This window comes from Sander vitreus, chromosome 6 (assembly GCF_031162955.1).
Source record: "Sander vitreus isolate 19-12246 chromosome 6, sanVit1, whole genome shotgun sequence".
NCBI lineage: Eukaryota > Metazoa > Chordata > Actinopteri > Perciformes > Percidae > Sander > Sander vitreus.
This window is the reverse complement of record NC_135860.1, coordinates 14244935-14269176: the sequence shown is the minus strand read 5'-3', so window position 1 is coordinate 14269176 and position 24242 is coordinate 14244935. Positions and strand designations below refer to the sequence as shown.

The window sequence follows — 24242 nt, the reverse complement described above, 5'->3', positions numbered from 1 at the left end:
TTAAAAGCTACAATAACCTATATTTTTTGTTACTTTTCAGATGAAGATTTTACATTAAAACATATGATCAGTGCATGAAATGAAATATTATAGATTAAACTGCCTAAAAGTATGTAAAGTAGTTAAAATTAGCATTACAATTAACGTTCTGCTGACATGTTAATGCATCAGTACTTATGATCCAATAACATTACATTATTACACTTACACAGGCCATTCTGCAAAATGATGTAAATATAATAATAATAATAATAATAATAATAATAATAATAATAATATAGGCTGCCAAATAATTGTAATACTGATCCTTTAGTACATCTCAATACATACATACTTTAAGCACATTTCGCAGCGTCTGTATGTTTTTTAGTGCAGGACCTTTACTTGTAATAGACTTTTTTTATAACATGGTACTTAAGTAAATTATCTGAATATACTTCTATCACCTCTGCCATTTTTATAATTAGATTTTTATAAATGTCCTTGTATGGTACATATTCCCTTATATTCTCCTAATTGATTTCATTTAACATCTGATCAAACCTGTTGACAGCTCATAAATCTTAAAATAAGCAATGCTGTAGAGTTATGTTTTTAAGTATTTTGGAGTATGTGCATGCATTCTTGATATAGGCTATGGCTTAAGGGCCCCTCATATTTAATTCCGTTTCTTATCACCCTAATATTCCACATTGACATATTTATTTATTACGCTTCTACGACGCGATTATAGTTCTTGTAGAGTTGTTTTTCTGTTTTTCCGTGTTCCTGGAGCGTCTCCAGCGGCTGCGGTGGGCGGAGCATTCAGATTACTTGCTACTCGTTAACATCGAGGGGTGGAGCCACTGCCTGACAAAACAGACAACTTGCGCTTCTGTGAACCAGTCAAGAGTTGCAACAGTGTTTGGTGTCCTGCATCATTTTGAACTGCCTTGATTACTGCTCTAGGAGCGTAAAATCCACGGTTGTTTTCCGTGCGCGCAATTACGCATTTAAATATTTAATTAACAGAAGCATTTCTATTTATCGCTTACTAGTTTTACTTGGTGAGGTTCCTGTGGAGAAGAGAAGATATGGATTTGGTGTGCCTGGTGTGTTTGGCGCTGAGCATCGGCGCTTGGTTCGCCTCTGCGGAGAGACACAGCGTCTACTGGAACAGCACGAACCCTAAGTAAGTGCTGATCTGATCTGCTGTGTGTGTGTGTGTGTGTGTGTGTGTGTGTGTGTGTGTGTGTGTGTGTGTGTGTGTGTGTGTGTGTGTGTGTGTGTGTGTGTGTGTGTGTGAGAGAAGTCACTCACTCACTGCTCTGTCTGTTTGACTTTGTGTCTCGAGAGGCGAGTGGATATGATTTTCTACTCTCTTGTAAAGTCTCAGCCTGTAGTCCGCATTGTCCCCTGTGTCAGTAGGCCTACAGGCTCACGCTCTTAAACGGCTACAACTAAGCGTGTTGTTGTTTTCATTCATGTGACAATTAAAGGTTCATGTGACGTTTAAGGTGTGTAGTTCCTTTTAAACTCACGTAACAGGATTGGGATCAGGGTATTAGACTATAATACAGCAGCAGCGGGGTGTAAAAGCAGAAGATTGTGAGCGGATGCCTAGACAGTTGGACAGATTCACCACTATATTTAACCACAACACATAGACACAGACATACTAGAACATATATATATATATATATATATATATATATATATATATATATATATATATATATATATATATATATGTATATATATGTATATAGTAGAACATAGACTGACGAGTATGAACTTGGCCAATGACGGTGTCTGTAGGGTCTGCGTGCATTAATGGAAAGTCTATAAATGAAAATAAATCAGTGGGTTCATTTCACATTCAGTTTTATAGAGATATCACATCAAAACTCAATATGTTAAAGTGTTTTTTCATTGGGGAAGATTGTGTGTGTGTGTGTGTGTGTGTGTGTGTGTGTGTGTGTGTGTGTGTGTGTGTGTGTGTGTGTGTGTGTGGCACATATTGCTGATTATTTTGTTTTGAGGTCAGAAATGTAATGCTATCCGACCACTCAGAGGGATCGATGGAGCTTGACAGACGCGCAATATCGCAGCGCGATTTATTGAGCTTTTAGCGTGCAGCAAGTGATCCCTCGCGCTTGAAAGACTGTATTATTTTATAACCGAGCTGAAACAGAATGACGGAACCCCCTCCTCTGCTACCGAGATAGGTCGATTAAAATCCGCCACCGAGACTAAACAAGGACAAAAGCCATTATGGCCTTTTAGTCTTGTCTTAATTACGTTACAGGCTCTCTAATTGCCCTTCAAGAATGACAATAGACGCTGGACTAAAAAAAAAAGAGCCCCTGCAACAAGTTAAACAATTGTCCTGATAATTGGATAAGGAGTCTAATGGAAAGTCCTGTCCTCATGAGCAGTGCTTGTGTCATGGGTTAGTCCATGTGTGACTCACTGGCCCGAGTTTAACCCACCTGAGTTTTACACCTGAGTCACCACACACAGGGAGAGGAACTCAGGTTCAGGTGAGACAGCAAGGAAAGGTAGAGAGGAAATGTGAAACCAGAGGCTTTTTGGGCTGGATAAAAGAGTAAAATGGAGCTTTAAGTTTTAGTTCAAATAAAAAAGACAAAAAGAAGGCAGAGACCGGGTGGTCTGCTGTCTCTAATCTAGACCTTGACTATTTCTGAGTTGTGTAACCAGAAGACAAATCATAATATAACTCTAATCCCTTTTGCTGGATGACATAAAAATCTAAACTTTGATACAGAGACATAAACTGACACATGCAACAATTAACACATCACAAACATGTAGCTATTCTGCTTGTACTCTTATCTGTCATATTTATGTTGAACCAAGACCTTTTGCTTTCTCATTCTCCGTTGTTCACTCTACAAGGAAATAGAGTTTCTCAGAAAGTCAGCGACAGTAATATTTTATCAGGAGGATAATGGCAGCTAAAAGCTAAAGTGAAGCCATTATCATCTGACCCCCACATGCCACTCGTATTATTTTGCCACATTTAGCAACAGCCTAATCTCCATTATTCCTCCATAATCCCTCCTTTACAGACCCTGTCCTTTACCACCCCCTTTCCTCTTTCCTTTTCTCACTTCTTTCTCTGGCCCTCTCTATCTCCATCATCTATCTTGTCTTCTGGTTTCCTGCTTTCCAGCTAAAAGCCCACCTGCCCCGAACCGTTCCCCAGTGATCAATCAGTCACCTGTTTAGGCTCATGTTGATCAATCAGCAGGGCTCTGACCGCAGTGGGCCGTGCATAATTGATGCTAATTGATTCTTGGTCTGATTGTGAGCAGCAGTGATTTGTCTTAGATGGAGGACAGTGACCAGATGGCAGCAGTCTGGCCATTCATGTTGGATAGTATACTGTAGAGATGATACAAGTACACTGGCAGCATCTTAGGTGTGTGTGTGTGTGTGTGTGTGTGTGTGTGTGTGTGTGTGTGTGTGTGTGTGTGTGTGTGTGTGTGTGTGTGTGTGTCTTTCTTTAAACACTTAGGAGTGTGTTTGATTTTTATCAAATTGTCAGTGCAACATAATGTAATCTCTTACTTTATGTCCTGCAAGGATTTGATACTCGGAGTGTGTTCATGTGTGTACTGTTTTCCTACATGACAGGTGGAGAGGCATGTTTTTCTCAGTCTGGTGACTCGTCTGGTCTTGTTTTTACACTACGTGTCTCTGCCTGTGTCGATCATGTGTGTGTGTGTGTGTGTGTGTGTGTGTGTGTGTGTGAGAGAGAGTTTGAACTTGTGCTGACTTTACCAGCTTTTAATGGGAAGTGATTTTGTTTTAGTTCTGGACGGAAAGTACGTGATTGTTAGCGTGTGTGTGTCCCAACGTCAGATAACTTAAAATAAGGAGTGGCTGTTACCGTAAGCAGTCTTACCGAGACATGATAAATGTGTGACTCACACTAACACACACTGGGGGGCAAGAGGGAGAACTTGGATGTTAATATTAGCTACAGCCAGCATTCCTCCCCGCTGTTACTATACTCAACTCTGTCAGCTATATGTGTGTGTGTGTGTGTGTGTGTGTGTGTGTGTGTGTGTGTGTGTGTGTGTGTGTGTGTGTGTGTGTGTGTGTGTGTGTGTGTTTCTCTCACTGTACCTGTCTGTTCCTCTCCCCACCTTCACTCCTTTTCTTCTCTTTAACAGCATGGTCTCCTCCCAGACTGTGGCCCTGAGCCCTCCATGTCTTTTTCTCTCTACTTACTGATCTCTAGTTTTCTGCATGAATGTGAATGTTATTAACACAGTCTCCTTTATATCCACTATATCTGTTATTTGGATGCTTTCATACATCCAGAGTGGCCTGAGTTTATTTCTTATGCTCCCAGTATCTGAGCAAATATCTTTGTCAGGAGTTTGGTGTATGTAATATTCTGTGTATCTTTGTCGCTGTCTGGCTCTGTCTGACTTTGCTGTTATTGAAGCAGCTGGGCCTGCCTTGACACGTATATGTGGCCTGGAGGATGAGTCCACCCCCCACTCCCTTATATAGATATATATACACACACACACACACACACACACACACACACACACACACACACACACACACACACACACACACACACACACACACACACACACACCCTTAACTTGTACATTTTATACATTGTGTTCCCTCTCTCTGTCTCTCTTTCTACTCATTATTTAGCCCTCCCCACCACATGTCCCGTCTGGATGTTAGCCTCTAATCTCAACAGAATGAGAACACACACCAACATACCGGTAGATTACAGACGGCTTGTAATCTGACCATCTGACCCGTAGACACAAAACCATCATCCTGCCGGCTTCATTCTATGTATATTTATGCCTCTGTGATCCTGTGATGTAACTGCTGTCCGTTTCATTATGCTATGTCCTCGCTAGTCTGTATGTGTGTATCTGGGTTGGTGTGTATCTGGGTTGGTGGGTTATTATATATATATATATATATATTTACTTAAGCCTGTAGATGTCACAGTGGGTTTCCATTCCCACCAAAATCCCCCAGATGGAATCAATCCTACAGTAGAACAATCAATTACAAGCACTATACGACATCTCCATGTAGCTTGTTATGTATCTATGCCCATTTAATTATCAGAAGGATTTGTGTGTATTCACTGCTGATATAACTTTACTCTTACCTAACACGCTTATAAATGTACACACATATACTTTATATCTGTGTCTCAGGTCTGTCCGCTGTCATGGTATCCATGTACCTCTGTTTTCTCTCTGCTCTTCCTCTCGCTTCCTTATCTGTGGTCCAGACTTCCTCCCTTCCCTCCATCAGTCCCCCTCTTTCTCACAGACCTTCCTCTGTTTTGGCCCCAGTAGTTTTCCACCGGAGGAGGACAGAGAACCTCTTAGCCCTGGCTCTGCCAAGAGAGGCTTGCCTTTGCGTTATCGTAGTATGTGTGGGCAAGCGTGTGTGTGTGCGTGTGTGTACACTGCTCATTCATAGCATTTCATACGAACCTTGGTTTTGCTGTCCACTAATAGCCCGCTATCGCCCTCTAAAGGACACAATTAGCACCATATTTCTGTCAGATGGACTTCTGCTCGAGTATTTTGAGGATTTTTTTCCATAGTTAATTCAAGACCTTTTTCAAATTAGACAAGTTGACTCTTTAATGTAAATTCTTACAAGTTACTGAACTTTTCCCCCCTCTCTCAGCTAGACAAGACAGACATAGGCACACAGATTAACTCTCTGTGATCCCAAAACATATTAAACCAAGCATGATACCATTTGGCCTTCTTCTATTCATCACAGACAGAATGGGAGGCTACAAAAAGGGAGAAAGGGTGAATAGATTTTGGGGGCAGAGAGGAGGAGGAGGAGTAGAGGCCGGGGTGCAGGGTGAGAGAAGGGTGAACTGGAGAAAGAATTTTTTGTTGAGAAATTAGCCTGGATGAAGAGCGCTGGTATATTATGTCAGCGTTAAGAAACAGGAGAAAATAGAGGCGCGGGAGAGGGGGGATGGGCTGATTTTGGAAGAATAAAGGAGAGGCAGACGGAGGGAGGAGAGAGTAGACAGTGATGGATGAAGGGAGGGGAGAAGATTGGAATTGAATAAGTGAGAAATGGCAGGGTTGACAATTTTAAAAGCTCATCTTGCAAAGGGCCAAAAGGGTTCTCAGTGTCTTAACTATATGATGCATGCATATACAGTATAAGCATATATTTGCATGCTGTAGAAACTACAGAGATGAGTGCTGGATTTATAATCCAAGTAGGGACAGAATATTGTATTGGTGCCTAGTAGAGGAAGAATTCCTACTGGGTTTCTTATTGCAAGACAATGAGTTGGAGGAAGAATGAAGGTAGATAACATTGGAAGCTAATATAGAAAGACTTTTCCGTGTAAATTAGATTGGCTATAATGGAGTATCCCACTAGTGAGCAGCTAAACCCAATTAGATCCACTGACAGCTCCTCGGCCTGTGTGAAAGGAGGTGTGAATCTGCCATACCACAGCAAATTAATGGGGTATTAAATGTACACGTCAAAGTAAAAGTGTGTGAGAGTGTGACTGGAAATTTGATGAGTGTGCCTTGTGAGAACATAGTAAACCATCTAAACCGCAGCCCCCCCGCCGTTGTGACATTCCAGAGTGTGCACACTTACTACTGATTACCTGCAGAGCAAATGGTGGGGGGGTGCATCTGTTTAGTGTTTAAGTGGTGCTGACTCGCTCCGTGAAACAAATATCTTCAGTGCTGACTCAGATGGTAGCGTGAGTGAGAAGTTGCGACCCTGAACTCTAACCCTTTGACCCAGCTGCCAGTTTGAACCACTTCCCCGAGGGAAAGGGAAAGACAGAGTTCCTACGTCAGTTGTTTGGCCGAAACCAGTGAGAGCTTGGGGGACAAATTGCTGGACAGCAGGGAGAAGAGGAAAAGAAAAGAGAGATATTAGGAAAAAAGAAAATGGAAGGTGGTAGGGCAGTGCAAGGACAATGGCAAGACTTCAAAGCTTAAGCAAGGAGGCCAAGTGTCAAAAAATTCACCTACTGTCCAAACTATTTTATACTCTTATAACACACACACACACACACACACACACACACACACACACACACATACACACACACACACACACAACTTGCCCTGTGACAAAAGCAAGAGTAGCTCTGTAGTGAGAGATGACCTGTATGCGGCAGAGAGGAAGAAAGACTACAGCCACCTTCAACCCTCGCTGTTTACCCACACCTCGGTCATATGCAAGAAAACACACACACACACACACACACACACACACACTCACACACACAAGAGGCTTCAACAGGCCTTGATAAACAGATGTGCTCATGAGCCCGGGGCATGAGACGCCCTGAATAAGGGTCTTCAGAGAATCCCTCTCCCATGAAAACAATCAAACACACACACACACACACACACACACACACACACACACACACACACACACACACACACACACACACAAACTAACACATGGGAAGAACACACTGTGTGGAAAGTAGGTTTGCAACAACTCACACACCTGGCTCTCACTCTCACATACGACATAACTATCACGTTAATGCGACTCTCACTCTCCCGAGAACTGTCAGTCAGAGGCGAGAGTAGGCAGAGAGATACAAGAGTCTCCAGTAGTGGCGAGCTTTGATGAGTGAAACGTAAAGTAGAGGGAGCCAGGAGGATTGAGGGAAAGACACGGGTCTGCGCTGTAAAACTGGCCTAGTTCAACAGGCATCACTGGGCTAGAGTTTTCCCAGTTCCTTGAGTTGAGGTTGGATAAAGATAACACAATCAACAGCAAAAAAAAGACTAATGCAAGCATAAACAAAAATGGACAACCCAAATGCAACTGTGAAACCAATAAAATACATTGACAGTCATATGAGCACACATATAACACATCCACAGCAGTCAGGGTAGTGAAAGCTCCACATGAGGTAAGGTACAGGGGTTGAAGGGGCCCTCTAGCCTTCAGGCATTCTGTCTTTCTGGGGGGAAAGGGTATAATTACAGCCTATTCATTCCTCCTCCCCTCCTTTTCTAGAGAACACGTTGGCCCCAGACCCCTAACAGCTTTTAATTAGCCAGACCAATGGATGAGAGGAGGAGGAGGAGGAGGAGGAGGAGGAGGGGGAAATGAGAAGGTGAAGAGAAGGATAAAAGGAGAGTTTTCTTAAAAGCATGAGTTGTGAATGAAATTAGCAACAGAATCTGTTTTGTTGGCTTTTGACAAGCCTGTGTTTTCATGCAGAGGTTGACCAGGCCACTGACAAGGACACAGTGTGGGAAAAAGGTGTATCCCATACAATTTGAAACTACTCTTTACTGTGGAGGGAACAACTAGAGATTTCCAAGTGCCTTGTTTTCCCCAACTGTGTTATTACTGGTCTGACTCAAAGAAAACAGAGTAGAAAGGAACAAAACAAGAGTAGAGAGTATTTGGCCAATTAAGGCTGCTACAGTCTCTTTTCCTTTCACTGAAACACTTGCCCTCGCAAACACACACATTTACACACAAACAAAGGCATGCACACCTACACAGCAGTGTACACACGTACAAAGAACCTTTTCTGAGAGAGAGCATGCAAGTGGAAGGTGGTGATCAGCCTGTTAGTCCTAGATAACAAGTGTAGAGCTGTGCTCAGCTAACAAAGCATGTTTTGATAGGTAGGTCAGCGCTAACCGATACACACACACAAAAACATGCTAACCGATACACACACACACATAGAGAGGCAGGAAGGAGGGGTTAGAGGCCCACGTTTGGAGCCAGTGTGTCTGTGACTTGGCCAGGGGGTCCTAACAGGAACCACAACAACAGGACAGGGGGGGCCGGGGCCACCACGTCCCACGCTTTGATGCCGGGGCACACACACTCACAACACACATAAACAATGGCAGACACACAGGAGCTGTTTTCGTGTCACTTTCACTCTTTACAACACATCAAACACAAGCATCCACACACGGTCATTCAGTTTAAACACAGATTAGATGTGAGAATTAGAGCGTGTTACCTACAAGGATGTGACAAGAATACTGTAATACGCAAGTATCAATCTTTCTTCACCTACTGGCTTTTGGCTGATCTTACAGCAGAAGCAACATGCCAGCAAGTACGCACAGCACACATTGCAGCATAGTACTGCCTCACCTGCATCATTTTTTAAAGGAAATACATATTAGTTATGTGAAACTGAAAGTTAAGAAACTAAATTATTTCTCCCCTTTTGCCCCTACAAATCAGTTTCTCTGTGAGTCGTAACTATTTATTAAAAATAAGTTAAAGCACTACTGAGGTGGAAATTTAACAACTCTGAAAACCGCTTTTGTTTTCAGCCTGAATGCCACTAATGTGCAGGATTTCTATTTATTTTTCACCATCTTTGTCATCTCTCATTAGGACACTAAACAAGCATAGGAAGTGAGCAAAAAGGAGACAAGGAGGCTCGAAAAGAGCTGTAAAACTAAATGAAGGGTAAAGATGAAAAGACAGCGACAGTCTGACTGTCTCCACCCACTCTGTCTCTGTCTTTGAGGAAATGACAGATTCAGATAGAGACAGCAAATTAGTGTGAGGAGTCACAACAGGAGCTTTGACACCGATGGACAAACATCAGGTGAAGAAACCAGTGAGACAGAAACAGTTTAAAAAGACTTGATAGAAAGAGACACTGGGCTGTACAGATAGAAATGTGGACTAGCAGAGAAGGTGAAAAGGGAGACTGGGAGGTGTCGTCTTCTTGTAAGCAGGTGAGAAGTGAAGGCTGAAAGCAAAACAAGGGAAGAGAGCAGGAAGTTGTGTGAGTGGGATGGTGGTAGGGCCTTTTGAGTTTCTAGGCAGGTTTTTACGTCTGTGAACAAGTCCGGCCTGTTCAGGCTCTTTATAATTCTGTCACTATGACAAGCACACTGAAACACGTCAACACAAACACCCTCACATTACGTGACCTGACCTCCACCCTATACATGCGTGCATACTAACGTGTGTTAACGTGTTATTCCTGTGAGTAAGCCTGTTTGTTGCTGCTGCGCTTAGCCCTCATTTTTATTCTTTACAAGTGTTTTGTATGAGCCAAGCTGTCAGGGTGTGTGTGCTGAAAACGTGTACAAAACCCTAACAGACAATATTTGCCTCTGTTATTCATGTTATTCATTTGGCGAAATAAAAACATTGCCATGCTGGATGAAGACATTTGTGACTAACCTCCTCCTTTCCTTCTGTCTCCCTGCAGCTTCCTGTGGGACGAGTACACAGTGGAAGTGCATATCAACGACTATCTGGACATCATCTGCCCCCACTACACCCATGGTGAGGTGTCATCGCATGCAGCTGAGCGCTATGTGCTGTACATGGTGGAGAAGGAGGACTACGAGGTGTGCAAGCCTCACTCTTTTGACCAGCTCCGTTGGGAGTGTTCGCGGCCATTCGCTCCCCACGCTCCCGAGAAATTCTCTGAGAAATTCCAGCGTTTTACTCCCTTCACCCTGGGCAAGGAGTTCAAACAGGGCGAGAGCTATTATTATATCTGTAAGTATCCATAATTTTTTATCAACTTATTGTAATCCTGAGAAAGTTTCTTGTATTTAAAAAAAACGTTCCCCTCTTTCTGACTTTTCACAGCCAAGCCAATGCATCACCATGGCCAGGAGTGTCTAAAGCTGAGAGTGGATGTTGTCGGGCAGAAAGGCTCCGGAAAGACCAATCTAGAGAAATCGAAGGCGGAAGATACAGGCAAAAGTTTTGATGGAGGAAAAGTGAAGTTTCCTACTGCTGGAGGAGTTCACAACCCCTCAAACCGGCTCCCAGCAGGTGAGGACTCGTCTAAAAAACAATACCAGACAGATGCAAAATAGTCACAGCAGTCCATGTCTCAGAGGAGCTCAGCTGGGTATGTTTACCATGCCTGAATGATGAAATTTAACACTGACTCTCCCTCCCTTTTCGTTCCTCAGATGACCCTGCTGTGATGGAGCCAAACGTCCAGAGGAGCATCGGCAGTTCAGGAGCACAGCTTTTCTCCTTTCCTCTCTTCTTAACCATGATCCCAGTCCTATTAGCCCTGATGCTACACTAAAGCTGAGCAAGACGCCACAACAGAGACAATGCTAAACCAATGCCGGTCATTGGGACCATGAATGCTTTTTTTATACAGACTTTTTTTTTATACGAGCATGGTGTCAGTGTGTGTTTGCGTGTGTGTTTGCGTGAATGTGGAACGTGGATCGTTCCAAAGAAGAGGACATTTTGTATTATTTTACTATGAGGTTGGAAATTCTCATTTTTGACCGTTTAAGATGCACTCTTTTTTTTTTTGTCCTTATGAACAAAACTGCAAGCAAACTGATCAAAATCAAATAGAAAATGACAAGAGGATTACATTGTCTTCGTTATCCTGTGTTTTCACCACTGGTACAGATTTGCATTACGCTCCTCATCTCCAGCTGTTAATGTCATTTTTCCTCCTCTACATGTAGAGAAATTATTAATTCTGTGTGTTGGAAATGATATCGTCTACTGCCAAAGTGATATACATTATGTAGGATTTTTGTCATGTTGTTGTGTAGCACTCAGCTCCCTGTTGTATCTTCTCAAGTCTGTCAAAGCACCACTGACATTCATACAAAAGCAGTCACTGGGGTTTAAAAAAAGACTACACAATAGTCAGACCACTGGTTCTCAACCTTATTTTATTTCTGTTTGGTTTATGAGCCCTTAAAGTGATGCTGCTTGTGCAGATTAAACAGTAAAGTTATGTTTAGTGTTTTTTTTTAGTTTTTTTTTTACATTTGATGAAGTTTTTCATTCAGAAAATAAGAAGAAATGCACCACAATTTATTTGGATCCTAGACATATATTTTTATATTTTATGTCACAAGTCCTCACTAGTCAATTACATGTTCTGAGGGGTTGTGACCTGAGGTTGAGAGCCACTAATCAAAAGACACATACTATGAGATACATTTTAAAATGCACAGGGGTTTCAGGGAACTGAGCTTCTTCAGTACTTATTCACTCATTCTACTGTACATGGTACACTGGCTGATGTGCAGATGTGATTCCACTTGCACATTGTCAAACCTCAAACTGAAGGGACTTCCCAGAATACATTTACATTTGTGTGTTTTATTGCTAAACGTGCCAGTGTCATTTTGTATATGTTTATGTGTAAATGTGTATATAAAGATAACTATAAGAAACTGTTTGAAGATGTGAAAAAAAACGTTAGTGAAATAAACAAAAAAAGTGTCGTAATGATAATGTCTGTTTTTTATTAGCTTTCATGACATTTATTTTTAGTCTTTAAATTCCGCTGACATTGAGATTTTGATGGATGACACAATATTTTGGCAAAGCTATCCATCTCCCATCCAATGAAATCTCTCCAGCGCCCTCCACATTCTCACCCCACAGGTTTTTCCCAACCTCTTTTCTCATCTCCTCTTCCCTGCCCTCTCCTGTCTTTCATCCCTGGTGACACGGCTTGCCCTGGCTTAGATTTCACAGTCTGAAAACCAAACACGAGAACCGAGTAAGGGATGATGAAGGAGTGAGAGAACGGGATAGTGCAGCGAGTGAGTCCAGCAAGCAAACTGACAACTGGGTGTGAAGGTGTCACTCTCGCCTCCTCGCTCGCACTCTTTTTTTTTCTCTTTTTTGCCCTTTCTTTTACTGCTCTGTACATAACTCTCTAGAGGATTCAGCTACACAGTGGTATGTTGGAATGAAGAGGAGCACAGTGTGCACACCTTCATAGCTGCCAACCTCAGAGCTGACTGAAAACTGTCAAAATTCACCATCCCCTGTAAAACCACGCAACATATACATTCAAAACCAGGACATATGGACACGTTTTTCCATAATCACGTTATAGTTTAAATTTGACTGCAGGTGATCACACGGTCTCAGAAATTGAGCACCCATGTATCTGTTCTGTGCAGTAGGTTAATGCAGGACTTTACTTGTGCCTGATGAAACAGACCAAATGTATGTATCATGACATCATACAGCAATGTGCAAAGATCATGAAATGCAATCAGATCGCAAGCCTTTACCTGGGTAAATGTAGTAAAAGACCTCAAGTATATTAAGTATCCAAACGTAAAAGCACCCAGTGTGAAATGTGTCACCCATCAGAGTGTCAGGGTATTGATTCATATGGTACATCTACAAGCATCACAAATAAAAACACACAAATTTCAGATACTGAGTAAGCAAGAATCCTTAATTTCCCACAATAAAAATCCACAAAACTGGAGAGCCAGAAAACCTCCTTTTTCCATTTTAGGGGGATTTTCATGCTTTCAGATCAGTTGGACGTACACATTCTCTAAAACTCTGCAATGTTTTCATGATTTTATGTTAATGTAAAATCTGCAAAATGTCTTTGGTAACTACAGCCATCAGATAGTTGCAGAGAAGAAAGCATAATACAGTATTTGCCTCTGCAATGTGGTGGAGCAAAAGCATTATAAAAAATGCACTTCAGAATTGTACTTAAGTAGCCTAGAGTACTTCAGTAAAAACACAATTACAGTAGGCCTACTTCCTTCTCTGACGATTGACCATTAAAAAAATGAGTGTACGAGACGTGAGAATTTTAAATGACTGATTATATAGACGATTCATTATTATATTACATTTCAAATAAGTTTGAAAGGACAAATGGTATCTTAATATGTAGACATTTTGTATAAAGCACTTTTGTGCATTTAAAGGACCTTGAAGAACTTTACTTAAAAATCACTGTCACAAAAAGAAAAGGAACCTAGAGACAAAAGCAGTAGCATCTATGTAGAAATGACATTAAAAAATAATGAGTGAAAAAAATGAAATGTCAAACTGATGCAAAAAAAAAAAATGTAAAAGGCAGAACAAAAATAAAATGGAGGAGAAGAAGGGAGAACATTATACATCACAGATTGTTAAAGGTCAAGTTTGAGAGAGTTTTGAAAAGTGTAAGTCAAAAAAGGGTCCGTGCTAAGAGCTTCACAGCGATGAGGTTGCGCCACTGGAAGGCTCATCCACCGGCGCTGGTGCTCGTCCTGACAGCTGGACACAGGAGGGAGGAGTCGGCTGATCAGAGGCTCCCTAATGCTGGGGGAGGTAAGAGAAGTAAGTTAATAAGCACTTTTTAGATGATTAGCATGAAATTCACCTGAACTTTGCCAAATGGGAAGGCGGTGGTAATCTAAGGTTCTAATTTACAACTTGAAATATGAATCCTCATCTCAAATGCTGGATGTAATATCCATGAAATGACACCCTGTGGCCTGAATGGTCCACTGACTAGTTGAAAAATGATATATAGAATGAAATAAATCAAATTACACTGATGCACCCCAGTACAGTGTGTTTTTGATTGTCATTTTAAACAGTAAAATCATTGCATCATTAATTCTGAAAACCCACAGTCTGCCTGTAACACTAGGCAAATAACTGGAAGAATGGTGAAATAAGATTCTCTTCCTAAAAGTTGTGATGATATAAACCAGTGGTTTCCAGCGTTTTTGGCTTGTGACCCCTTAAAACAAAGCTTTGTCTGCTTGTGACATATTGGCCAATTCAACAAATTCAAGTGAGTGACGTTTTTTCTTATCACATTGTTTAACTGGAATACTAGTAAGGGGCCTTATGATGTGATGATGTAACAATATCCAGTTATTCACAAGAACAAAGGAAAGACCAACAAGTCTGAATTGTATTTCTTCTGATTTCCTATTCTGTTAAAGGAGTACACCAGCAATTGAGTATTGCACTCCATAAGGTTTGGATCTCACGAAGGATTGATTAAAACAAGAACCAAGAAAATCAAATAATGCAACTCAAAACCGTCTTTTGCTTTACTTCTTTCGAATTCCACACCTCACAGGCTTTGCTATAAAGTAAGGGAAGTAAGGCATTCATTCACACATTACATGTAAACATGTTTATAACACAATACAGTAGGCCTACAAACTGAAATAAAAAAAATTTAGCGTGTGGTTTTCTTTCTTTTTTAACTCTGTAAAGTGTCTCTGAGTATTATATAAGTGCTATATAAATAAAATGTGTTTTCATTATTATTAAACCCACACCTTTTTTGACTCCAGCTACTTTTGAGAAATGCTTCAGTCAGTTTATTTCGCCTCTTTTTCTCTGTTTGTTATGTGATTTGTAAGTAAGACCACTACATTTTGGGATGAATAACGTGCTATCCCAGCACATCACACTGAGGTCAAAATCTATCTGCCAGCTCCATGGATGTATTACCAGTTTACTGAACCTTCCAAATGCTTTCAACGTGATGACGTATCACGCGACGTCTACTTTCGTTTCAGCACCCTATTGGAGCAAATCCATCCCAACTCCTTTATCACATAGCCAATCAGAGCGCAGAAACATTGAGAACACTGATTGCAAACACGGAAATAATACAGTGCGATACATCTGCGTAGTTATGTTCCAGGTTTAATTGCATGCAATTTAAGCATCCGTGTTTAAAAGCAGACATTGCACGTGAAACACATAACCGGCTAGTGTGTTAGACTTTTCTTCTCTTGTTCGATGGATTTATTGCAGCTTCTGTCATGGGCCTGCATCGTGTTCACGGTCGGGATGTTCTCGACTGGACTGTAAGTTGAATTGCTTATATGTTATGGTCCATTCTCATTTCTTACTACTATTTGTTACTTGGTTGGTAGGAAACATGAGGACAGTAAGATGAGTTTTCTGGCAGCCACAGTGATGGTAACGTTAACGTGAAGGAATCTGTGTTGACTGTTTCTCTCCACTTATTAGTGTGTGTGTGTGTGTGTGTGTGTGTGTGTGTGTGTGTTTGTGTTTGTGCGTGTATGCGCGCGCGCGTGCGCGCCCCCGTGCCCGTGTGTGCTTCTAGGACCGACCTGAAGAAGATGAGAGAATCAAAAAATGCTGACAATATCCAGTTTCTCCCTTTCCTCACCACATGTCTTAAGTAAGTGTGTGTGTGTGTGTGTGTGTGTGCGTGCGTGTGTGTGCGCGCGCGCGCAATCCTTCACTATGATCAGTTATTCAGTAGCATTGTTTTTCCTGTTGTCCTGGTCTGCACATCTGTGTGTCTTGTTTCCATAGTAACCTGGGCTGGTTGTATTATGGGATTCTGAAGAACGATCAGACCATTATCCTGGTCAACATTATCGGAGCTCTACTCCAGATCCTCTACATCATCGTATACCTCCACTACACAAAACAAAAGGTCAGGAAGGAATCGTAGATGGAGGCCACTCAGGTCAGATCCATTATTTGAGTTTGTTGTGTGCACATGCCTGTCTCTCAGCACCTTTATATGTTTGTGTGTGTTTGTTTCAGAGGCTGATGATGGTCCAGACTCTAGCGGCAGGGATGGTGCTGACCTGCGGTTGGTTCTACTTCACCACGTTTCTTCCTGAGGGAGACACTCGCCTTAGCCAGCTGGGCCTCACCTGCAGCGTGTTCACCGTCAGCATGTACCTGTCCCCACTCACCGACCTGGTACATGCTCACATGCATTACAGACAAACACAACATGCAGACTGCATGAAAAGTCAAATGAAAAATATAAGAAGGGGAATATATATATATATATATATATATGCATGCATGCATGCATGCATGCATGCAGTACTCTATACTATACTTCTATTGGATAACTTAAGTTACTAGTTAGTTTGCAGATTCAGATTAATAATACAAAATATAATCAACAATAATGATGATGATGTATTATTATAGGTTAAGAGCGGGGTAAAACTTTCTTGGTCTCTGGGGGAAATTCCCAAGCTACCTGGCAGTATATAAACTAATAATAAATTTTCTCCATGTTTACAAGCTGCAACATTAAAGTGATGAACACATTAATGCATAAATAATTATAATCCAGTAATATAATATACATGACTCTGAGTACTTTTACTTTTGGTACTTTAAGTATAGTTTGATGTTAATATTTATGTACTTTTACTCAAGTAGAATTTAGTTACTTACAACAGAGTATTTCTACACTGTAGTATTGCTACTTTGACTTAATATTTGAGTACTTCTTCCACTCCTGGTGCTAATAAGAACATTATCAAAGTGAGAGAAGTGATGAAACGATTACAAGCTTAGACAGATGTATTAACACTTCTGTCTTTAAAGTAGGGTTGTGTATCGTTTGGGTTTTTTCCGATACCGGTGCTAAATCGATACTTTTAAAACAGTGCCGGTGCCTGAATCGAAATATATATATATATATATATATATATATATATATATATTTATAATGTATATAATATAAAAAAAAGGAGCACAGAACAACAGTTGGTGACATTAAAGAACGGCTTGTTTATTGCTAAGGCCATATGGTCAAAATTAAATGATTGATAATAACAATAATTTATAACAATGACTTATTTCACCAGTAAATTGCTGGTAAATGACAAAAAACAAGCACCAGATGGGAAAAGGGTATTTTACAATAACTTTTCGAGTTTCAAGTGAACGCACCGTCTGTGTGTTGTTTTTTCGACAACGGCAGCTGCAGTCAGACTACGTCCCGGTGTTGGAATCCTCTACAGGGAAATACAGTCACACTTTATACCGCTTAACGTAAACTGTCAGCATTTTAACCATTGTGTTTAATCCAGCTACTAGCTAACGGTAACGTAGCGTCCCGTCAGGCACTGAAATGAGTAACCGAAATTTTCGTTCTTATTCGGTCTCGTTACTACCGTTGACGTCGGAACCGGTGCCCTATTGGCACCGCGTTTCGGTACCCAACCCTACTTTAAATTCATTTATAAAGCTAAAATGCACAAAAATGCAGTCACTTATAGAGATTTAATGCTTTTCTATGTTTCATATCACAGTTAATTGCTTGTTCATACAGTATATCACATATTGGTTGCTACGCTCTTCACAGTTCATATACACTTCACAATATCCACGTCAACAGACACAACTGTAAGCACATTCAGTCTTCGTTTCTGACCGCATGCCTAACTGAACTTCTGCAGGCAGAATCTGTTCAGTTCAGTGTCTGAGTATCTCCACTGCCTCATGTCAACTCTGCACGTGCACTTATTTACCAGTGAAGGAATAAATCTCCTGTTTTCTCTCTTTCCTTTTGTCTCTTTTTGTCATCTTGTCGCTCAGTCTACTATCCTGTTTGTCTCCTTCCCTCCATCTGCCTCACAGCCCCGAATGACCCATCAGTCAGTTTCCTGCCTTTCTTTCCCTCATCTGTGTCTTCCTGTTATTCTCGTTCTCTGTTTGTGCCCTATCCCCTTGGTTACATTCTGTTTTCTCCTTACATTTTACATAATTTTATGTTGGCACTTATTATTCCAATTCCAACATTGGAAGTGTGTGGGGGTAAGAGGATTTCAGAAGCTGTTTGACCATCTGACAAGTACTTCTGCTGAAGTATACCAGCACCTTAATGCTGCTTATTATTTGATTTTTATTTTTTTTAATTTTTTAATTTGGAGGCAGCAGAACAAGCTGTAAACACAACATTGACATATTATCACCTTTTTATAAAGTTTTTATGGCAAATGTATTAGCAAACGCTTGCCTGTTTACACGTCCAGCAGATACAGAGCAACATAAGCCTTTATTTGGTGTTGTGTTTCTGGCCTCCTGACATATGCACTTCTAATATTAACTCTCTTTTTAGCTTTCTTTTTGGTCTTCACCAACTCCTGAGGGAAATATCTGGCTCCTTAACTGCTAAATTCTCTGTTATGTTATGCATGAGCACGTCGCTAACTTTGTCTCTCTGCTGTTTGTTGCTGAGCAGGTAGTGTACATTGGGTTTATCAGTTATCAGTTTTTTTTTGTGCTGAAAACAGCTGCATGCTGCAAGCAAGGATGATGAGGGCAATGAAAGTAACCCAAAACAATGAAGTTGCAGTCTTAAGATGCTAAATTGCTCTGTAGTGATCGGGGGAACTGCAGAGTTGTGGTAAATCTGTTTGTCACTAGCTGCTAGCATGGCTGTAGACTCGTTCAATTAAATTCATTAATTTTAATTAAAGCAGCTTTAAAGTTTTTATTTGTTAACTGATTGTTGCTATCCTCCTCTTTCTCTCTTCCCTTTTTAGGTAAAGATAGTGCGAAGTGGTGATGTGCAGTGCTTGTCCTTCCCTCTGACCGTAGCCACCTTCTTCACTTCCACCTCCTGGGTGCTGTACGGCCTCCAGCTAAACGACTCCTATATTGTGGTAAGGCACAGAGAATACTGTGTGCACCTGAATCACACCTGTAACCAAGGCTTTCAACATTGTTTCTTAATTAAAATTAAAGCTAGTATCCTTAATTCTTGTCCCTGATTGTGTTTATTCCAGGTTCCAAACACGCCTGGGATCTTCACCAGCCTCATCAGATTTTATTTGTTTTGGAGATTTGCAGCTGTCAATCAAAGCTCACCTTCCTTTAAGTCTATGCAGATATGATGATATGAGGGGTGTCAGTTATGAAAATGAAAAGAGATGAAGGATCTGTTGACTCCATTGAGGGATGCAGAGATCCATTGCTTGTCTTGTATTTTTAATATACAGAGAGACAGTGGAGAGAAACAAACTGTCATTGGGCGACACTACTGATGAAGTGGAGATAATATCTTGTGTTTGTTGTCATTTCAGGGAGGTATATCAGTTACTCAAAAAAAAATGTCTTTGATTCAACAGTTATTTGTTAAATGTCTCCTCTCCATGTCCTTCAAGTGCCTTCGGTTAGATCCTGTTTGCCATTAAAGATGAATGGCATTTACTGATCTACCAACATGTCAGGAGACTTGCAATCTGTTCACAATCCACTGAACTGGATTTAATCTTCCTCACCTCATACTAGCCAAAGATTTTGTGGAGTTGTAACTTGCTGGTTGCTGGTTTCATATTTTTCCATGATGTGGCAATGATGATTTCATATCCCTTTAGAGTTGGTACTCATGCTTCTGTTTCACAGTGCAGACAGAATATTGAGTCATATGAGCGGCAGTAAGTTATATTTGTTCAGAATTGTTTTCTATATATCTTTTTGATACAAAATGTGTATGTTGGCTTATGTCCAACCTCAGACATTGTCTACTTGTATTGCTAATGATTTTTATAAGCAATTGTATAAGAGATTAAATAAAATAAGAAAATAAATTAACACCATAGGGTTTGTTTACAAGAATGAATGATGTTTATTTTTCTGGTGGCTGGTTGTCATGGGTAATAGTCTCGCTTGTCTCATTATCTGTAATGACATGTTATGCAAATGAAACCGCTGACTGTCAGTGCTGACTCACTCACCTGTAAAGGATGTAAGATCTTCCTGTAAATACATTTTTACCATAACTATCAATGACTTTTATTTGCTGATTGCTTGTTAGGTTGTGAACATGGTGGACATGAATGATGTTTTTGGCTCAGCAAAGTGAGAAAGCTGCACTTAACCCTTTGAAGTAGCAAGATTTGTGCTGGAGGTTTTGTTTTGGACACAGTAATGAGCTTATATGATGATGTGTGGAGATAAGCGTGTGTGTGATTGTGGTGGTTGTACAAGAAGAGACAAAAGCCTGTTTGATGGTGCAGCAGTGTGAATGAGCTTGTTTGTGCAAGTGTGTTGATACAGAGAGGCCAGTGGTGGGAAAGGCCACGTCAGAGGTTCTCATCCCGTGTGTGTGTGTGTTACATTGGCCTCTCTTCCTGTGCTCAAAGAGCCTGCCCCTGACAGAACACAGACACAACACAGTATTGTGCTGGAATTGAGTGTTGTGTAGAATAAAACTAAGCTGAGAGGACTGGAGGTGGGAGATAAATGAGCTACAGTTGAAAGAGGAAACAAGAAAGAAAAGGTGACACATTTGAGCAGGAGATGAGAAGAAAAAGAAAGAAGAAAAGAATTCCAAGGAAAAATTTAGGTTTGGTTTGTTGTATAGTTCTGTTGTAACATGAGTATAATAAAACAAGTCTACAGCCATGCTAGCAGCTAGCTTTAGGCTGTACTTATGTGCAATGGTGATTTGAGCTTAATGCTAACATCAGCATACTAATGCTCAGTGACAACTCTACAGCTCTAACATGCTGTTTAGCAGGTCAAATGTTTACCATGTTCACCGTCTTAATTTATCGCATTAGCATGCTAACATTAGCTAATTAGCACCAAGAAATAATAGTAAATGAGTCCAGGGGAAGATAAGGAAGTATTGGGTGTTGTCCATTCTTCTAGAGAAAAGAGACAGACAATATGGTTGGAGGGACAAGGAGTCAGATAGACTGACCGGACACACCCCTCATTCGGCTTTTTGAAGACAACGTGGTTTGTTTTAGGCAGGAAATCAAAGCACAGTCCTTATACGCTGATGTGTACATGTCTGTCTTTGTTTGACAGCCAAATAGTGACACGGGGCGTATATTGTGTACATGAGTGTGTGTGTGGAGGAGTAGGGGGTGCTGGGTAATCAGCTGAACAATGAGTACAACTCACAAACAGGATCCCTCTGTTTCCTGAAGTAGATACTGTCTCCTTAAACAAAACACACACACAAGCTGACTCTTGTACTTTTGCACACATCCTTGAAGGCATACACATATTGTTTGTACACTATGTTGTGTCTTACAAAGACACTCCCACAATCTCTCCCTCACAAACACCATGTGTGCATTCAGATGTCTATTTTTGTCATTATGGGCAAATTCTGATCTATGGGTCTTGTTTCGCCTCATAATTACACACAACAAAGTCTTTGCTAACATGCAGTTTGCAGCCAGACAGTGTGCATACTCAGCATATAAACACACAGAATACACACAGCACGCTGGGGGGCAGTCAGCAGCCTTTGCACTTTCTGCCATCAGTAAAAGCACACCTGTCCCAGCTGCTGTTCTGAAGAGAACAAGAGGGAAAGAAGGAATGTGCTTCTCTCAGTTTTCCTGTCAGCCCCTCACCCTTCCCAGCCGTCTCCGTTGCTATCCTCCTTATCTAATTATTCCTATGGTCATCTCCTCTTCTCACACACTATAATTTATTTATTTGTCATTGTGTTTTTCTTTACCTTTTCCCAAATCATATATCCTACTCATATCTTCTTACACCCTCTCTTTCTCAACATATCAGTCTCTCCTTCACCTTTCATTCCTCCAAAATGACATGGTGGTCCCGCAGTCCTGCTCCTACACTTATGAAATAGTCATACTTCCACTGCCATGTTTTGTACACTCAGGTAATCTGCAGCAATAATCAGGTCTGTCTTGTATAACTGTTAGTCAGTCTGAGATTTATATAGATTTTATAGGCAGAAGAGAGAGGAGGAGCAACACAAGCTTTTTCACATTCAAGCCCTTTTGATATGTAGCAGATTGCACTGACTGACTACACATAAAAGTCCCCAATTAACATTTATACTGAAGCTTTCTATCATAGCTATTTATTGGTATGCATGTACATTATATGCATGCATGCACTCCCTTGTTTGTGAATGCAGCTGCTGCTGTAGGTATTTACGCAGAGTCGTGTGCAGAGAGTAACAAGTGGCTATCTATTCCCAGCTTTACCAGCTTCTCCACCTTTGTTTTTCTTTTCTAATCAGCATTTCTTTCTCCTCAGAGCCCGGTTGTTGCACAGCTGATGGGCTGCATGGTATATTTCTCATACACACATAAAGAATGGGACTTCTTTTATTATTACCAGTTGGTGCTGAAAGACCTTTGCTCTGTACAGAAATACATTTACACACAACCCTCCGGTGTGTCCTAAGGGCTGTATTGTGTGGTTCAGTATGTCCTGTCTCATCAGTCTCCCAGATTCCTCCTTCCTCTTCTTCTTCCTCCCTTTGCTTCTGCCGCCCTTCAGAATAGGAACAGTGAGTGAAGTGATATGTATGTGGACAGCTAGTCATTAAGCTGTCAGAGGACAGCCTATGGACCAAAACACTGTCAGCACCAATGAACATACACATTTCACCTTTGATATAAATCATTTGTCAGGTATCCTATTAGAGATTCTGAGACTGCGTTTGACACACTGGACCCAACAACAGCATTACATGTGTCAAGCACAAAGTTTAATTTAATTGGCCTTTAAAGTGAAATGAATACATTTGCATTAAACTAAAACTTATTCCTGGTGATGTTCTATAAATCATTTCTAATACTTAGTATAGTGAATACAGCCACAAAGCAGGCTATAGTTGTGAAGAATACATCAAAAATCAAGCCAAACAGGTGGTGCAGTGCAGTTAAGGACTTAATGGAGAGTTAATGTTTTTCTAGTCTAAAAATGACACACACACACATAAATACTCACAGAGCGTGAGGAGCTTTTGGTCCTGTCTGATCATGCTTTTTCACTTTGGCATCCATCCAGAACACACACATGCGGTGGATTTGTGTGTACATGGAAGTGTTTGATTGCATGGGTGTGTGTGTGTGTAGATTTCAGTGCAGTGACACACAAAAATGTTTCTTGTTGATGTTCACAAACCTCTGCGAGCAGCGGACATCCATTTTGTTTGACAGTTTTACAGACAGAAAAAGAGTAGACTATAGTTGGAACATGTAAAGTTACTCAGGGGCTGAAATGTTGGTGTTGGTGTGTGTGTGTGTGTGTGTGTGTGTGTGTGTGCGCGTGCGTAGGACATACACGTCCGCTGTAATGTGCAGAGGTGCTGAGGAAAGACAGGAGACAGCTGTTCAGGGGACTTGGAGTCTGTGCTTGCATTAGCAAACATTTCTGCAGCTTCCTGCACTGTATGCACATTTGAAAGTTTGCTACATCTCAATGCGTGTGGTTATAGAACTTATTCTGCATGGCACTCAGCATTTTTGCTTCTGTCAACTCCAACACATGAAACAAAGCTTTATTGGCTGTTCAAATACAGTGGTTTCACACCAGGTTACTCAGAACAATCGACAGGTTTCAGAAAAAACGTCAAGATACAGGCAGCGGTGCAACCGCAACCTAACCCTAACCTTAACCTTAACCCTAACCCTGACCCTAACCATAACCAGTGCCTAATCCTAGTGCCTTCCAGGCAGCACTGCCTTGCAGGAGCGGTTAGGGGCAAAAAACACCGATAAACTACATGAAATCATCTTACAAGAACATGCTTCACTACAAAAATTTGTTGCGTGCAAACACACAGACAAACACGGGCTTAACTTTTGTGGGGAGGAGTTCTGTCAGGTAAACAAGTGTAAACTAAACTGAGCGGTAGCTTAGAAATAAAGCAACCACCAGAGCCCCAAGTAGGCCTAGGTGTAATTAGGACT

At 41.0% G+C, this 24242-nt stretch overlaps 2 protein-coding genes across 2 annotated transcripts; both read left to right on the top strand.

Annotated features, from left to right (window-relative positions):
• The first annotated feature begins 873 nt into the window (after positions 1-873).
• LOC144519619 (ephrin-A1-like) lies at positions 874-12261 on the top strand. The gene is made up of 4 exons (XM_078252885.1): positions 874-1171; positions 10241-10536; positions 10630-10818; positions 10962-12261. The coding sequence occupies exons 1-4, from the start codon at positions 1074-1076 to the stop codon at positions 11081-11083; spliced, it is 705 nt and encodes a 234-aa protein (XP_078109011.1). The 5' UTR covers positions 874-1073; the 3' UTR covers positions 11084-12261.
• Positions 12262-15387: 3126 nt separating this feature from the next.
• slc50a1 (solute carrier family 50 member 1) lies at positions 15388-20330 on the top strand. The gene is made up of 6 exons (XM_078252884.1): positions 15388-15620; positions 15884-15961; positions 16099-16222; positions 16336-16497; positions 19089-19208; positions 19332-20330. The coding sequence occupies exons 1-6, from the start codon at positions 15553-15555 to the stop codon at positions 19437-19439; spliced, it is 660 nt and encodes a 219-aa protein (XP_078109010.1). The 5' UTR covers positions 15388-15552; the 3' UTR covers positions 19440-20330.
• The last annotated feature ends 3912 nt before the right edge of the window (positions 20331-24242 follow it).